Raw genomic sequence first — 14,513 nt, forward strand, 5'->3', positions numbered from 1 at the left:
CCATGATCACACCACTGCACTACAGCTCGGACAACACAACAAGACCCTGTCACAAAAAGAAAGAAAGAATATATATTTGCATTTGCTTATATATGCATAAAGAAATTCTGGGCCAGGTGTGGTGGCTCACACTTGTAATCCCAACACTCTGGGAGGCCAAGGTGGGAGGATCACTTAAGCCTAGGGGTTTGAGGTTACAGTGAGGTATGATTGTACCACTGCACTGCAGCCTAGGTGACAGAGCAGGAGAATCTGTCTCTTAAAAAAAAAATCTGGAAAGATCCACTAGAAATAAAATTATTTACCCTTATTGGGAGGATGGGGCAGAGAACACAGGAGAGAGACTTTTCTTCATAACCTTTTCATATATTGTTAGATTATTTAATTACATAAATCCAAAAAAGCTTTAGTGTAGTTTTATGTAATCTTCACAACTGAGGTCATTCTAATGATACCAAAAGCAGAAATCATAAAGAAAGTAACAGACATGAATCCATGACAATTACAAACTCCTATATATCAAAAGGCACTGAAAATACTTTAAATCAACATGGTTATGGGTAGAGATTCACTCACATACTGCCGCAGGATAAAGCAGTACAGCATCTGTCTGTAGAAATGTTAAATGCACAGCTGAGTGCAGTGGCTCACACCTGTAATCCCAGCACTTTGGGAGGCGGAGGTGAGTGGATCACTTGAGATCAGGAGTTCGAGACCAGCCTGGCCAACGTGGTAAAACCCCGTCTCTACTAAAAATGCAAAAAACAGCCAGGGGCGGTGGCGCGTGCCTTTAATTCCAGCTACTCAGGAGCCTAAAGCAGGAGAATCGCTTTAACCCGGGAGGTGGAGGTTGCAGTGAGCCGAGATCGCACCACTGCACTCCAGCCTGGGCAACAGAGCAAGACTCCATCTCAAACAAACACACACACACACACACACACACACACACAAAACCTATGAGTTAGAGCTATCAGAGTGTCAAAATATGCAATTGAAGTGAATAAAGCAAACTGGAGAGCAATTTGGAGAGCAACTTGGAGAACGAGTTGAAGAGCTTAAGGATGTATGTGTGTATACTTCATCTATAGAGAGATTTCTGACTTAAACTAGTAAGAGCAGTGATCTTCGGGGAACAGATCTGGGAATGGGAAGAATGCTACTGAACTATGAGAGAGTATATTTTTCTGTTGTTTTAGGTCATCTAATTTGTGGTAATTTGTTATTGCAGCCCTAAGAAACTAATACACCACCACTCTGAATACATTCACAGAACCATATAAATAGAAAAAAATGCAATGAAGTGTGGGATATGATGAGGTTTCTCTTCAAATAGCCTGATCAATCCTTTATTCTTTAATTCATAGTACCCCCCCCCAGCCCCTTTTTCTCTTTTTTTCCTCCTTTCTTTGTTACATGCCCAGATATGCCACAGTACCAGGTGTTATCAGTACTAGCTCACATTCCTTTCCTTATTTGGAAAGAAGACTAGCTCTCTACTCATTGCGGATACCCCTTCCCCTTTCCCCTCTCTCCCTTACGTGCCCACCTTATCTAAAAAACGTTCAAATGTTTAACCAACCAGGATTAGTTTAGAATTTACGACCCGAACCCGGCCAATGGGGAAAGGGTACAGGGGCAGGACTTGCATCAGGAATAAAGGCTCTTGTGCCCCTTTGTTCGGTTGTGCTCTGACCATCACTACCCAGTTAGGGTGAGAGACCTGGGTTCACTTACTCTTTTCAGTCTTTCAGCAGCTGGCTTCTATGGTAACCATCCTGGCGCTCTCCAGCGCTGCCTGAAGGCCAAAGGGTGAACAGGGCTGGCTGCCTTGCCTGAAGGTGACTGGCCAAGGAGGCACCCCTCTGCGCAGAAGTACGATTGCTTTGCTAAGAATCCTCTGTTTGAGTGTTCAATCTCCTTAGGACTTTGAATGTTATTCCCAACAGAAGTGAGATGGTCGGACTACAATTTCTAGAGCAAAGAACCCAAAGCTAAGAGATTAGGGGGCCTCGAGCCAGGCCCCACAGCAGTGAGCACCAGAGGGGAAACCCAGGCTTATCTCCTAGCACCCACCCCAGCACCCTGGTCCACGCTACCTGTCACCTGCAATTTCTGGGTGGGCAGGAAAGACAGGCCTAGATCCCAGGGCTTGCCCCTGGTTCATGGTGTTTCAGGTTAATGACATAGGGGCCATGGTGATCCCTGCATGTTATTTGAGTATAATCCCTGCAACATTTACAGAACCTTTGCTTTGTTTACCCAGTAAGGAGAAAATATTTGGTAAAAAACATAGCCCTAGTATTTGCCTATTTTTCAAAGGGGTTCCCTGAAATTACTAATCAATTAAGCAGCTACAGCTGAGAAAGTCTGTGGGACTCAAGACCTTGCCCCACTTCCCAAGCTAAGCTAGGCTGTGAGGATGAGGGGTGGGACAGGTCAGACTGTGATGTCTGGAAATGGCCCCAACTCTTTCTACTGTGATTGTTCCTTTAGGAAACAGGGCACTTGCTCAGGGGTCCTAAGAAATCCTTTTCAGCTGGAAGGCAGTATCACCATGGTAGGTATGCTCTAGATGGCTGCTCGGCTCATCGCAAAGGCCTTCCAGGGCACAGCCAAGGTACACAGAGGCAGGCCAGGGCCTTGTGTGTGCTCCATGGGCCAGACCTGCCAGGACAAGGCCCTTTCCTGGGAGTTTCTGAACTAGAATTTTGGGAAGAGTCCGCTTGTGTTGGAAGCTGAGATGGGAGGCTCCAGAGGGTTGCAGCCTTACTTACTACCCTAAGAAGAAGCCAACTTCTGGGATCAAAGAATACAATGCCTGTGCCCAGAGAGAAGAAAGGCAGAAAGTGGGGCTCCTACAGCCCCCAAATTCCACATTCCATTGCCCTGAGGCCCAGCTGCTCCCTACCCCTTCCTTGGTTACTAAGCACCCTTCAAGAACTTTCCTCCTTCTAGACAGAAGGAGGCCAAATTTAGACAAATGGTTTGGTTATTTTTTCTCTCATTCATTAAAAAGGAAGGAAGCAAGGAAAAGTGACCTGCCTGTTTCACCCTTCTCTACAGCTTCACATTAGACAAGCGTCTATAATACCAGAGGTGTCCTACCCTCACCCCACCCTGGGTATCTCTAGTCACAGTATTCCTTCCTGCAGCAACTGACAAGGCCTCAGAATCCTTTGTGAAACATTCATTCCATGGCCACATGTTCACGCCCCAGATGAATGCTATGTGCCATTCCCAATTTACATGACAACAAAGACTTGGGCCAAAAAATCAACTTGTGCATTTAAGCACAAGCATCCAGAATGTCCTAGCTAGGAAACAACAAGCCAAAGACACACAGTCACCTGTTCTAGGGCTCATTCCCAGCTTGCCTCCCTTAGGAGGCATGCAGGCTCCAGAATAGCTATCCCTGAGTTGGGGTCACACTCACCTCCAGAGGTATCTTCCTTGCCAGGCTGGATTACTACAATCTTGGCCTTTTCATTGCTCTCCCTGGCCCACCCTCACCCAGCTCCAGCTTGGCCTCTTCGCCACAATCTGTAAGACAGTCCCCAAGACCATCAGATCATGTGCTATGTGTCCAGGTTTAAAAAGACCCCAAGATCGGCCAGGCGTGGGGGCTCACGCCTGTAATCACAGCACTTTGGGAGGCGGAGGTGGATGGATCACGAGGTCAGGAGTTCGAGACCAGCCTGGCCAACATGGTGAAACCCTGTCTCTACTAAAAATACAAAAATTAGCCAGTCGCGGTGGTGCACACCTGTAATCCCAGCTACTCAGGAGGCTGAGGCAGGAGAATCATGTGAACCTGGGAGGCAGAGGAGGTTACAGTGAGCCTAGATTGTGTCACTGCACTCCAGCCTGGGTGACAGAGCTAGACTCCATCTCAAAAAAAAAAAAAACAAAAAAAAAAAAACAAGATCACCCAGGCCCCCAACCCCATCTGCCTCCCAGCACAATTGCCATGAACATCAGCTCTTCCCCAAGGGACTTTCAGATTCTCTAGGCCCTTCTCCCTCCCTCCACTCTAACCCCCTCCAAACCTCATGGTCTCCCTGCATGCCCACCCTGGGAGGGTCAGGGGCCACAGTCACTGCTGCTGCTCTTTAACGCACCTCTATAAGGTTCTGTGTGTAGGTTTTATACTACTTAACCCCCTGAATTATGATTTACTCGTTCTTTTGCCATATTATTTCCCACCCTGCCTGTATGTTTGGGGCACTGTGCTGGTCTCAACAGCTCTGTGCCAGACACTAATTTGTTTTACTGCTTTCCCTAGAAGCCTGAATTCTTTTTTTTTTTTTTTTTTTTTTGAGACGGAGTTTTGCTCTTGTTGCCCAGGCTGGAGGGCAATGGCGCGATCTCGACTCACTGCAACCTCCGTCTCCCGGGTTCAAGTGATTCTCCTGTCTCAGCCTCCAGAGTAGCCGGGATTACAGGAGCATGTTAACACACTCGGCTGATTTTTGTATTTTTAGTAGAGACGGGGTTTCATATTGGTCAGGCTGGTCTCAAACTTCTGACCTGAAGTGATCCGCCCATCTCGGCTTCCCAAAGTGCTGGGATTACAGGCATGAGCCACCACCGCACATGGCCGAAGCCTGAATTCTTAAGGCAAAAACTAAGTCTTAGTAAGCCTTATTATTTCTGCAATCCAAGGGCTCAGCATTTGTTGCATGAATAAATGAATCTCTGGCCACTTCCTTTTTTTTTTTTTTTTTTGAGACAGAGTCTGGCTCTGTCGCCCAGGCTGGAGTGCAGTGGCCGGATCTCAGCTCACTGCAAGCCCCGCCTCCCAGGTTCACGCTATTCTCCTGCCTCGGCCTCCCGAGTAGCTGGGAGTACAGGCGCCCGCCACCTCGCCCGGCTAATTTTTTTTTTGTATTTTAGTAGAGATGGGGTTTCACCGTGTTTGCCAGGATGGTCTCGATCTCCTGACCTCGTGATCCGCCCGTCTCGGCCTCCCAAAGTGCTGGGATTACAGGCTTGAGCCACCGCGCCCGGCCTCTGGCCACTTCTTACTTATCAGAGGCAGATGATTAAACTGGAGGACTAGAAAAGAAATAAAAGTTTGGGGGATTTAATTCAAACTAGATTATTTCACTGGTGTTACTGGATTTCTGGCCATTTCCTGTAAAACCAAGAAATGCTGAACAGTCAGCAGTTCCTTGGAGAAAGATACAAAGTTTTAATAAAAGCCAACCACACAAAGTACAAACCAGAAACAACCAGGTAAGTCCAATCAAAATACAATCACCAAAGCTGTTAGCTACTTGGGGAAAACAAAGGAAAAAGATGTATACAAATTAATAATCACCTGTTGAGAATCTAATGGTCAGCAAACAAGGTCACATATCCCCAGGAGCAATTCTAGTCCTGGAGATTCAGAAATGCTAAAAGCAAAGAACAATCCTGGAGGATCAGCGGTTCCTAGCTTTTTGGAACTGGAGAACAGTAACATTTGCACACACGAAAAAAGAAAAGGGATAGGCGTGGTGGCTCACGCCTGTAATCCCAGCACTTTGGGAGGCCAAGGTGTGAGGATGATTTGAGGCCAGGAATTCAATACCAGCCTGGGCAACATAGCAAGATCACATTTCCACAAAAAAAGTAAAAGTTAGCCATGCATGGTGGTGCATGCCTGTAGTCCCAGCTATTCAAGAGACTGAGGTGAGAGGATCATTTGAGACGGAAGAGGTCAAGGCTGCAGTGAGCTGTGATCGCACCACTGCACTCCAGCCTGGGTGACAGAGTGAGACCCTGTCTCAAAAAAAGAAAAAAAGCCGGGCGCGGTGGCTCACGCCTGTAATCCCAGCACTTTGGGAGGCCAAGGCAGGCGGACCACGAGGTCAGGAGATTGAGATCATCCTGGATAACACAGTGAAACCCTGCCTCTACTAAAAATACAAAAAAATTAGCCAGGCTTGGTAGCCGGCGCCTGTAGTCCCAGCTACTTGGGAGGCTGAGGCCGGAGAATGGCAGGAACCCGGGAGGCGGAGCTTGCAGTGAGCTGAGATCCGGCCACTGCACTCCAGCCTGGGTGACAGAGAGAGACTCCGTCTCAAAAAAAAAAAAATTAAATAAATAAATAAATAAATAAATAAAAATCTGTGTTAACAACCCATAGGACAGAAGAGGTGTACAAAGAGTAAAGGTTATTGGGAAAATCAGAAAAGAGGCCTTTAAAATTAAAATAAAATTCCTGCAAAAGCCAGCCCAAAGAATAACCAATAAGTTAGCATTCCACACTGTTTCAAGACAAATGATTTAGTTAAGCATCAGCCAACCACAGGTTACTCATAAATCTTGACTCAAGTATCTGTGCTAGGCCCAAGTTGCCCAATAACTGCCATTTTTCCTTCATGGCTCCCATTGTTTATGCAGTGTCCCAGGAGCGATGAAGCTGGGAGCAGCCCTAAAAAGGGAGTACACCAGGTACTCCAGTGACAGCCGTTAAAAAGATGTTTTCTAATCAAAGGAGAACTTGGGCTTTGATAATAGCAGCCCAGGAATCTCTCCACCCAGAACCTTCTCCAAACCTCTATGTAACACTTTAAATGCTAACTAATGCCCTTCATTCCACCTCCCAACCCGGAAACCACAGCAATTTGCTTCCTCCTCAATCTGAGAGGCAAGTCAAACCCAGCAGAGAGGTGAAAACACCTGTCACTGCTGCATAGGGAGGGTCTGGAGGTGTCCAGGAGCTCCCCAAAGGTAAAACAATCTCCCATGGACAAGGACATCTGAAGGGTGGCCCCTTAGCAGCACTGGGAGAATCAGAGTTCTAGCCTCTGTCCTTTTTTTTTTTTTTTTTTTTTTTTTTTTTTTGAGAGGGAGTCTCTTTCTGTCGCCCAGGCTGGAGTGCAATGGCATGGCATGGTCTCCTCAGCTCACTACAACCTCCGCCTCCTGGGTTCAAGCGATTCTCCAGCCTCAGCCTCCTGAGTAGCTGGGATTTCGGGTTGCCCGCCACCACCCTCGGCTAATTTTTTGTATTTTTAGTAGAGACGAGGTTTCACCATGTTGGCCAGGCTGGTCTCAAACTCCTGACCTCAGCCTCCCAAAGTGCTGGGATTACACGTATGAGACACCGGGCCCACCCATTCTAGCCTCTGTTCTAACTCTAGTTCATAGTTTCCTGATACATACATAGGGACTTGAACTTTACCTTGAAAAAACTGTGGACTTTGGCCAGGCTGGAAGATGTATTTATCCACACTCCCAGCCTCCAGAGTCAAAACTTCTAAATAAAACACAGAGCTGGCCAGGTGTGATAGCTCACACCTATAATCCCAGCACTTTGGGAGGCCGAGGCAGGCAGATCAGCTGAGGTCAGGAGTCCGAGACCAGCCTGGCCAACATGGTGAAACCCTGTCTCTAAAAATACAAAAATTAGCCAGGCACGGTGGCTTACCCCTGTAATCCCAGCACTTAGGGCGGCCGAGGTGGGCGGATTGCCTGAGCTCAGGAGTTCGAGACCAGCCTGGGAAACATGGAGAAACCTGATCTCTACCAAAATACAAAAAAATTAGCTGAGCGTGGTGGCACGTATAGTCCCAGCTACTCAGGAGGCTGAGGCAGGAAAATCACTTGAGCCCAGGAGGCAGAGGCTGCAGTGAGCCTGGATTGTGCCACTGTACTCCAGCCTGGGCAACAGAGCAAGACTCCATCTCAAAAAAAAAAAATACAAAAATTAGTTGGGCATTGTGGCATGTGCTGGTCATTGCAGCAGGAGTCTCAGGCAGGAGAATCACTGTAACCCAGGAGGTGGAGGCTACAGTGAGATGAGATCGCACCACTGCGCTCCAGCCTAGGTGACAGAGTGAAACTCAGTCTCAAAAATAAATAAATAAATAAATAAATAAAACACAGAGCTGTGTGTATACACAGGCACACAAACACATTTTCCATGGCCTCTAACCTCATGTAGAATAAAGCCCGAATAGTTCACATTCCCATTCTAACACACACACACACACACACACACACACACACATATACACGCCTCTGCTTACCTTTCTAGTATTCTCTAACACTATGTGCCCACCATAATTTAGCCACGACCCCAAATTCATGTGGCTCCCTCCCATTCACATGACTTTGCACAGCAGTATTAACAGGGTTGGGGACCAGTCCCAGAAGGAAGATGTAAGGATATATGTTTTCCTCATAGAAGAGAAAATCCAGAAATCTGGGATCAAGTCCCAATTTTCTCTCTCCCAGGCCTGGTGTCAGGTGGTAAATTCACTTAATTTCTAGGCCTCAGTTTCCTTACTGGAAAACAAGGACAATATCACATACATACATGACTGAACTCCTTGTTTCCTCAGACGGTCAACAAATATTGATTGGTCCCTACTGTGTGCCAGGTACTCTGCTAGATGCTTGAGCTCTGTGAAACAGCAACAATAACAAAAAACACTGCTGCCCCTTCATGAAGCTCACATTCCAGTACAGGTACGTCTGTAGAATGGGACTTGCTCAAAATATTTATGTGGGAATGAAATACAATAATACATGAAACACAGTTAAGATAGAGCCTGGCACAGGGTAAACTATTATTATTATGTTGATGTTTAGGGTCTAAGCTCTTTTGTTCACTTTTTTTTTTTTTTTTTTTGACACAGAGTCACACGCTGTAGCCCAGGCTTGAGTACAGTGGAGCAATCTCGGCTCACTGCAATCTCAACCTCCCGGGTTCAAGCGATTCTCCTGCCTCAGCCTCCTGAGTAGCTAGGACTACAGGTGTGCACCACCATCCCTGGCTAATTTTTTTTATTTTTTAGTGGAGATAGGGTTTCACCATGTTGGCCAGGCTGGTCTCAAACTACAAACCTCAGGTGATCCACCCGCCTCAGCCTCCCAAAGTGCTGGGATTACAGGCATGACCCACCACAACTGGCCCACCTTATTCTTAGTAAGAAGCTGCTCCTTTAACCTGAATGTCCCTCTCTCCCTCCTGGCAACCCTAATCCGCCTGCTAGAAGTGCTCTTCACCTGTTTAGGTACAGCTCAAAACTGACCTCCCATCTTTCCTTCTGGGAAAGATTCAGGAGCTGGGAAGTCTCTTAGAGTGCTTGTCTGCACCTCCACTAATCCTTTCCCACAGGTCTACATGATATTAACTCTGTTCTGTCACAATTAGCAGAGCCTATGTCTTATGTATTTACATCCTCCATAGCCCAATACGGACCCTTGGACATATCTGAGGAGCAGAACTGACTTGAAAGCAAGTAGAGGTGAGAAAAGTAAGAAGAAACAGCATATTAGAGCAACAGTCTGGGGGCCAGATTATAGATAGCCTTAGTACCTGGCCAATGAGTTCAGGCCAATGAGTCCCTAGAAGTCATCAATGATTGAGCCCCTGGGTAGAGCAGACCTTCATGGGCAGAAGATGAGCTATTCTAAGGGTGAGCAAAAAAGATTGCCCTGGTGGCCACAGCTGAACATGAAGGATGAGCCCATCCAAGGTCAAGACTGTTCTCCGTGCGTTCTTGTCCCAGTGAATCAAGATCACCCAATATAGTGCTATAATTCTCTATATTTTATGTGTTGTGTACTACTGGCCTGGTTTCCTTCAAAATACCATCACCGATTTTTAGGACTGGGAATACTGCCCTCTTTCCAAGTGCTAGGAGGATCCAGTGCTTAAAAAATAAAAACATCCCAATCTAAATGTTGCTGGAACTTCAAAGACAGATATAGCTAAACCCAGATTTAGCTTGGCTCCAAAAGACACACAGGAGTCCCACCAGCCCACCAGGCTCACAGGAGCTGAGACAAGCATGCTATGGTGAGTGCAGGGTAGGCACTGACACTGAGGCTCAACATCTAAACAAAAGATGGAATTGATTCAGGTAAACTGAGTCCAGGGTATCTTAGGCAAAGGTTATTCACACTTCCAGATTTTCAACAAAAACAAACAAGGCAATACTTATGCAATTTTAGACCAAGAAAAATGTCTGCTCAGGCAGAATGAACCTCGCTAACCAAAGGAGTGACCAAAGGAGTAACCACTCTTGGCTGGGCACTGTGACATTTTTGTGTTCCAAAGATGCCTGTTTATCTGGTTCAGTACTTTCTTTTTTAAAGCTTAAACTTAACCATTCTTCCCATCGCTGTAACCGGCCCAAGTAACAATCTTCGCTGTAACTGTTACAGTGTCATCTTTGCTGCCCCAAATCTTTCTTTCTTATAAAGATTTCATACAAGGGTGCTTTTGGCCTTGGGAACCTCAGGCGGCACTCCAAGGAAATTTGTTTTAAAAGCAGTGAGCCTGTGGTCACTCTGAGGGCAAGGCACTGATGGGTCAGCCCCACCTCCCTGTCTGGAAAGGCAGTAGAGGGTTCATTCCTCAAGGTCAAGAAAACCAACACCACATACTTGATAATGGCCAGAGAGGCCCACACCTCAACCACCACTTCAGTTCTTAAAACCCTCCTCTTCAGATCACTTTACCTTCCCCAAACAGGGGGCCTGCAGGCTCTACTTGGCTACTAAAATAATCTTCATCCCCAAAAGCAAAGACAAAATAATGTGGGCATGTACTATAGAAATGGGTCTTTGGTAGTAACTTCAGGAAAACGGAAGCAACCAGCAGAGAGAAGTTTAATATTCCCACAAGGCCAGTCTCTATTTGGTTCCTGAGAGCCATGGACTGGGAAGTCAAGAGATAAGTTGTCTAATCCCAGATCTAACACTAACTTGTAGCTAATGACTAACAAGTGATGGCCTTTCTGGGCCTTAATTTCTTCATCTATAAAATGATCATGGTCCAGCTCTTGATTGCAGCTGTGAAATTCTGAGACAAGACCCAAAGAATCCTTTTAGAAAACTGTGAATCCAAGTTTGCAGTAGCATTGCAGCATCTTCCTTTCTTCTTCCTCAAAAAAAAGAACAGGAGCTATCATGCCCCTACCTCCCTAGCGTTCACACAAGGCCCCACTGGGATCCATGCAGGAGGCCAGCTCTGTGTGGACACATAGCCAGAACGAAAGTAACCAGAAGCATCTGCGGTCTGTCTTTGCAGATGGTACTGGCTTGGACCACACAGCCATGTCCTACAGTATTCTAATTACTCAAGTATGAATTTCAGTCTCCATCTCTCCTACACCAAGTCCTCACTTCCAAAGTCAATTCCCCAGTGAAATGTTGACAGTCTCCTCATACTCTGGGAGACTGGCCCAAACAGAACCTGTAGTTGCCCCATAAAGCTGGTCAGTCGGTCATACAGTGAAGTTAACAATTTACAACCCGCTTTAAAAAAAAAAAAAAAAAAAAAAAGAATGGACTGGCGTGGTGGCTCTGGCGTGTAATCCCAGCACTCTGGGAGGCAGAAGCGGGTGGATCACTTGAGGTCAGGAGTTTGAGACCAGCCTGGCCAACATGGTGAAACTCCGTCTCCACTAAAAATACAAAACTTAGCCAGGTGTGGTGGCGCCCCACCCCCCGCCCCATAATCCCAGCTATTTCAGAGACTGCGGCAGGAGAATCGCTTGAACCCAGGAGGTGGAGGCTGCAGTGAGCCTAGATCGCCTCATTGCACTCCAGCCTGGATGACAGAGTGAGAATCCCTCTGGTGGGGGGTGAGGGGGCAATAGAATGGAAAATATCGGCCGGGCGCGGTGGCTCAAGCCTGTAATCCCAGCACTTTGGGAGGCCGAGACGGGCGGATCACGAGGTCAGGAGATCGAGACCATCCTGGCTAACACGGTGAAACCCCGTCTCTACTAAAAAGTACAAAAAACTAGCCGGGCGAGGTGGCGAGCGCCTGTAGTCCCAGCTACTCGGGAGGCTGAGCCAGGAGAATGGCGTAAACCCGGGAGGCGGAGCTTGCAGTGAGCAGAGATCCGGCCACCGCACCCCAGCCTGGGTGACAGAGCGAGACTCCGTTTCAAAAAAAAAAAAAAAAAGAAAATATCATTGTGCCTCACCCTGTAGAAAGAATAACTATACCATGAAGCTCTTGCTCCAATTTTACACGTGTACGTGTGGGTGTGTGTAGATATATGTGCATACATATAATATTACACACATATTATGTATATATACATTATATACATATAGGTGGGTGGTTGTGGATCTTAATCGAAAAAAAGACTTAGAAACCCATACATAGGTCAGTGGCAGTGGGATGTGACTCTGGGAGTGAATGCCACACACGCCTATCCCACCTCTACCCAGCCCCCCCCCCACCCCCTGCAGAGGATGCAAAAGCCAGCAAAGAGCATATGAACTCAAGCACCTATCCTGCAATCCTACACAAAACAGACCTGCCTGGAAAACAGTTGAAACAAACTCATGACCACCGCCCCAGCCCTCCAACACACACAAGGTAGTACATTTTTTTTTTCTTTCTATAAAGGACCAAACAGGATGCCATCAGGGTAACAGCCTTGTATCAAAAAGGATCCTGGCACTCAAAACGCTCAGCACGAGGGAGCAGGAGAGCATACCTATGATGGGAACAGAAGGCCTTTGCTCCCACCTATTCCTTCCCGCATAAGGACTAATAGAGCCAGCAGCAACTGGGCTGGAGCAGGTCGGGGGACTAGAGACCTCAGAGCCCCATTCTCTTTCTGTTTCTTAAATTTTTCTTTTATTTTCCAAATTGCACACTTCTATAAAAATTTTCCTAGGAAGCACCAAAGCTTTCAACCGCCCAGAAACACCCCCATCTGGGAGAAAAGGTGGCTCGCGCTGCACGCCAAAGATGGGCTCTGTCATCTCAGTCGGATTGCAAGTGCACAGGGCTACCCGCGGGACGGAGACAGGGAGTTGGGAGGAAACGCAGAGCGCCTCCCAGGTAACAGACTCCGAGCTCCGGTTCGGAAACGCTCTGAGGCAGAAGCAAAGGCTTCTAAAGACTCCGCTTCCCAGCCTTGGGTCCCTGCTACTACCTTGCCCCTAGACTCGGTGAGCCCAGGCTGATGGACCGTGCAGTCCAGTTTGAGCCAGCCCAGCAGCCCACAATCCGGCGGGCAGGGAAGAAGGCCTCCTACTGCCGGGAAGAGGCCAGCGCGCTCCAAGTTCCCCGCAAATTCCGCCCTTCCCGCCTGGCACGGTTCCCTTGCACCGCTGTGCTCCGCTCCCGGGCGCCAGCCCGCCAAGAGTGCTTGCCCCGGGGGCGCGTTCGCTGGTCAGGAACGTGCCGGCAGCCCCCGGGAACCCCCGAAGATGCGGAGGTGGGCCCAAGAGCAGAGGCTTCGATGCCGGGGTGGGAGCTAGGCAGGCCGCGCGCCGCCGCAGTCCTGTCGCAGCGCACGCCCTGGTCCCTCCGGACTGGAAAGGCCGGAGCAGTCCCCCGCGCCCGACCCCGCGCGACTGGCTCGGGTCTGCACCTAGATGGCTGTGGGCCCCACAGGGATGTCCCGGCGGGCCTGTTCGGCCGCTACCTCAGGGTCGCCAGTCCCCGCGCGCGGCCGCCTCCCGCCGGGAAGTGTGGCGGGCCCAGAAGGCCGAAGGTGCCCCGTGCTTCCCGCGCCACTACGCACCTAGCTGCCCGCGGGTCCCACATGGCTGCGGCCGGAGGGTCCGCACCAGGACCGCCGCCGCCTCGGGAAGCGCTTCCCTGTGGGCAGGGCGCGGCGGGCAGTGCGGAAGCCCGAAAGCTACCGGAGCCCGGGGCAGGGGCGGCGCGATGCAGAGGCGGCGCTCGGGGGCCCCTAGCTCGCTGGGGCTCCGCTACCCAGCCGCGATCAGAGGGGGCGGGGAGCGCAGGAACCCCGGCGCCCGGGCTGTGTGCAGCCGCAGACCTATTCCAAGTTTCCACGTAGTTGCGAGAGCCCAAAAACTGTCGCGTGCACGTCGCTGCTAAGTGGGAGGGGGTGTTTGTCATCGCGTTCAAAAGGGGCGTTTCGATGTCTCCCATCATGCAAGCGAGTGCTCCAGTGGTATGGCTCTCGGCCGCCTTTGAAAAACGAGTGCTTCGAGCCCTTTACCAGGAGGAACTAGGCACACAACCACCTCCGACACTCCTCGGGCATGCGAGAATTCGGCTTTCCTTAGAGGGGCCCACCGCTGTTGTCCGGGAGGTAAAGAAAGTGATCAGTCAACGGCCTCAGTGTGGCTTTTCTCTTTCCCTCGTTCCTCCCTCCAACAAAGGAGGTACGGAGAACAAGCCTCCTAGCTCCCACGGAGGAGGAGCTCAGGAGTCAGGCGAACATCAAGTACTTACTGTGTGCTCGCCCCTCCACTCTGGGGAGGCTGGGGGTCCGGGAGTGAAGGGGACAGCGAGACCGCAGGCTGCTCCAAGCTCACCGTCGTGTCCATGGCGAGTAAGTGCGCACAGGCCTGAACAGGCAGGCAACCAAATGAGGATCTTGCCTCGTCCTTCCACTTCCTGGAAGGGCAGTGATGATCTACAGAGTTGTGGGTCGGAAAGGACCACCTCAGGCTTCCACCTCCCCAGTAGTTCTCGGCCTGGGGAGCTGCACGTCCATCCGCCCACCGCTCCTGTTTGGTCTTCACAGCTTCTCTGGGCCTGGGAGTACTTTCCTACACGCCAGAGA

General features: G+C 49.2%; 1 protein-coding gene across 3 annotated transcripts in view; it reads right to left on the reverse strand.

Annotated features, from left to right (window-relative positions):
- The window catches only part of LOC105480172 (tetratricopeptide repeat and ankyrin repeat containing 1), a 128,964-nt gene extending 114,675 nt beyond the window's left edge, over nt 1-14,289 (reverse strand). For 2 of the 3 annotated variants that reach the window (XR_011619957.1, XM_071091417.1), the window contains exon 1: nt 13,497-13,951. Coding sequence is in view for 2 of the 3 variants with exons in the window: in XM_071091417.1 (XP_070947518.1) it covers nt 13,497-13,876 (380 nt within the window). In the remaining variant the exon portion in view is untranslated. Of the gene's footprint in view, nt 1-13,496; nt 13,952-14,179 lie in introns of those variants that run through there. The other variant, XM_071091418.1, reaches the window with a different exon arrangement.
- Nucleotides 14,290-14,513: the final 224 nt, after the last annotated feature.

This window comes from Macaca nemestrina, chromosome 2, assembly GCF_043159975.1.
Source record: "Macaca nemestrina isolate mMacNem1 chromosome 2, mMacNem.hap1, whole genome shotgun sequence".
NCBI classification, from domain to species: Eukaryota; Metazoa; Chordata; class Mammalia; order Primates; family Cercopithecidae; genus Macaca; species Macaca nemestrina.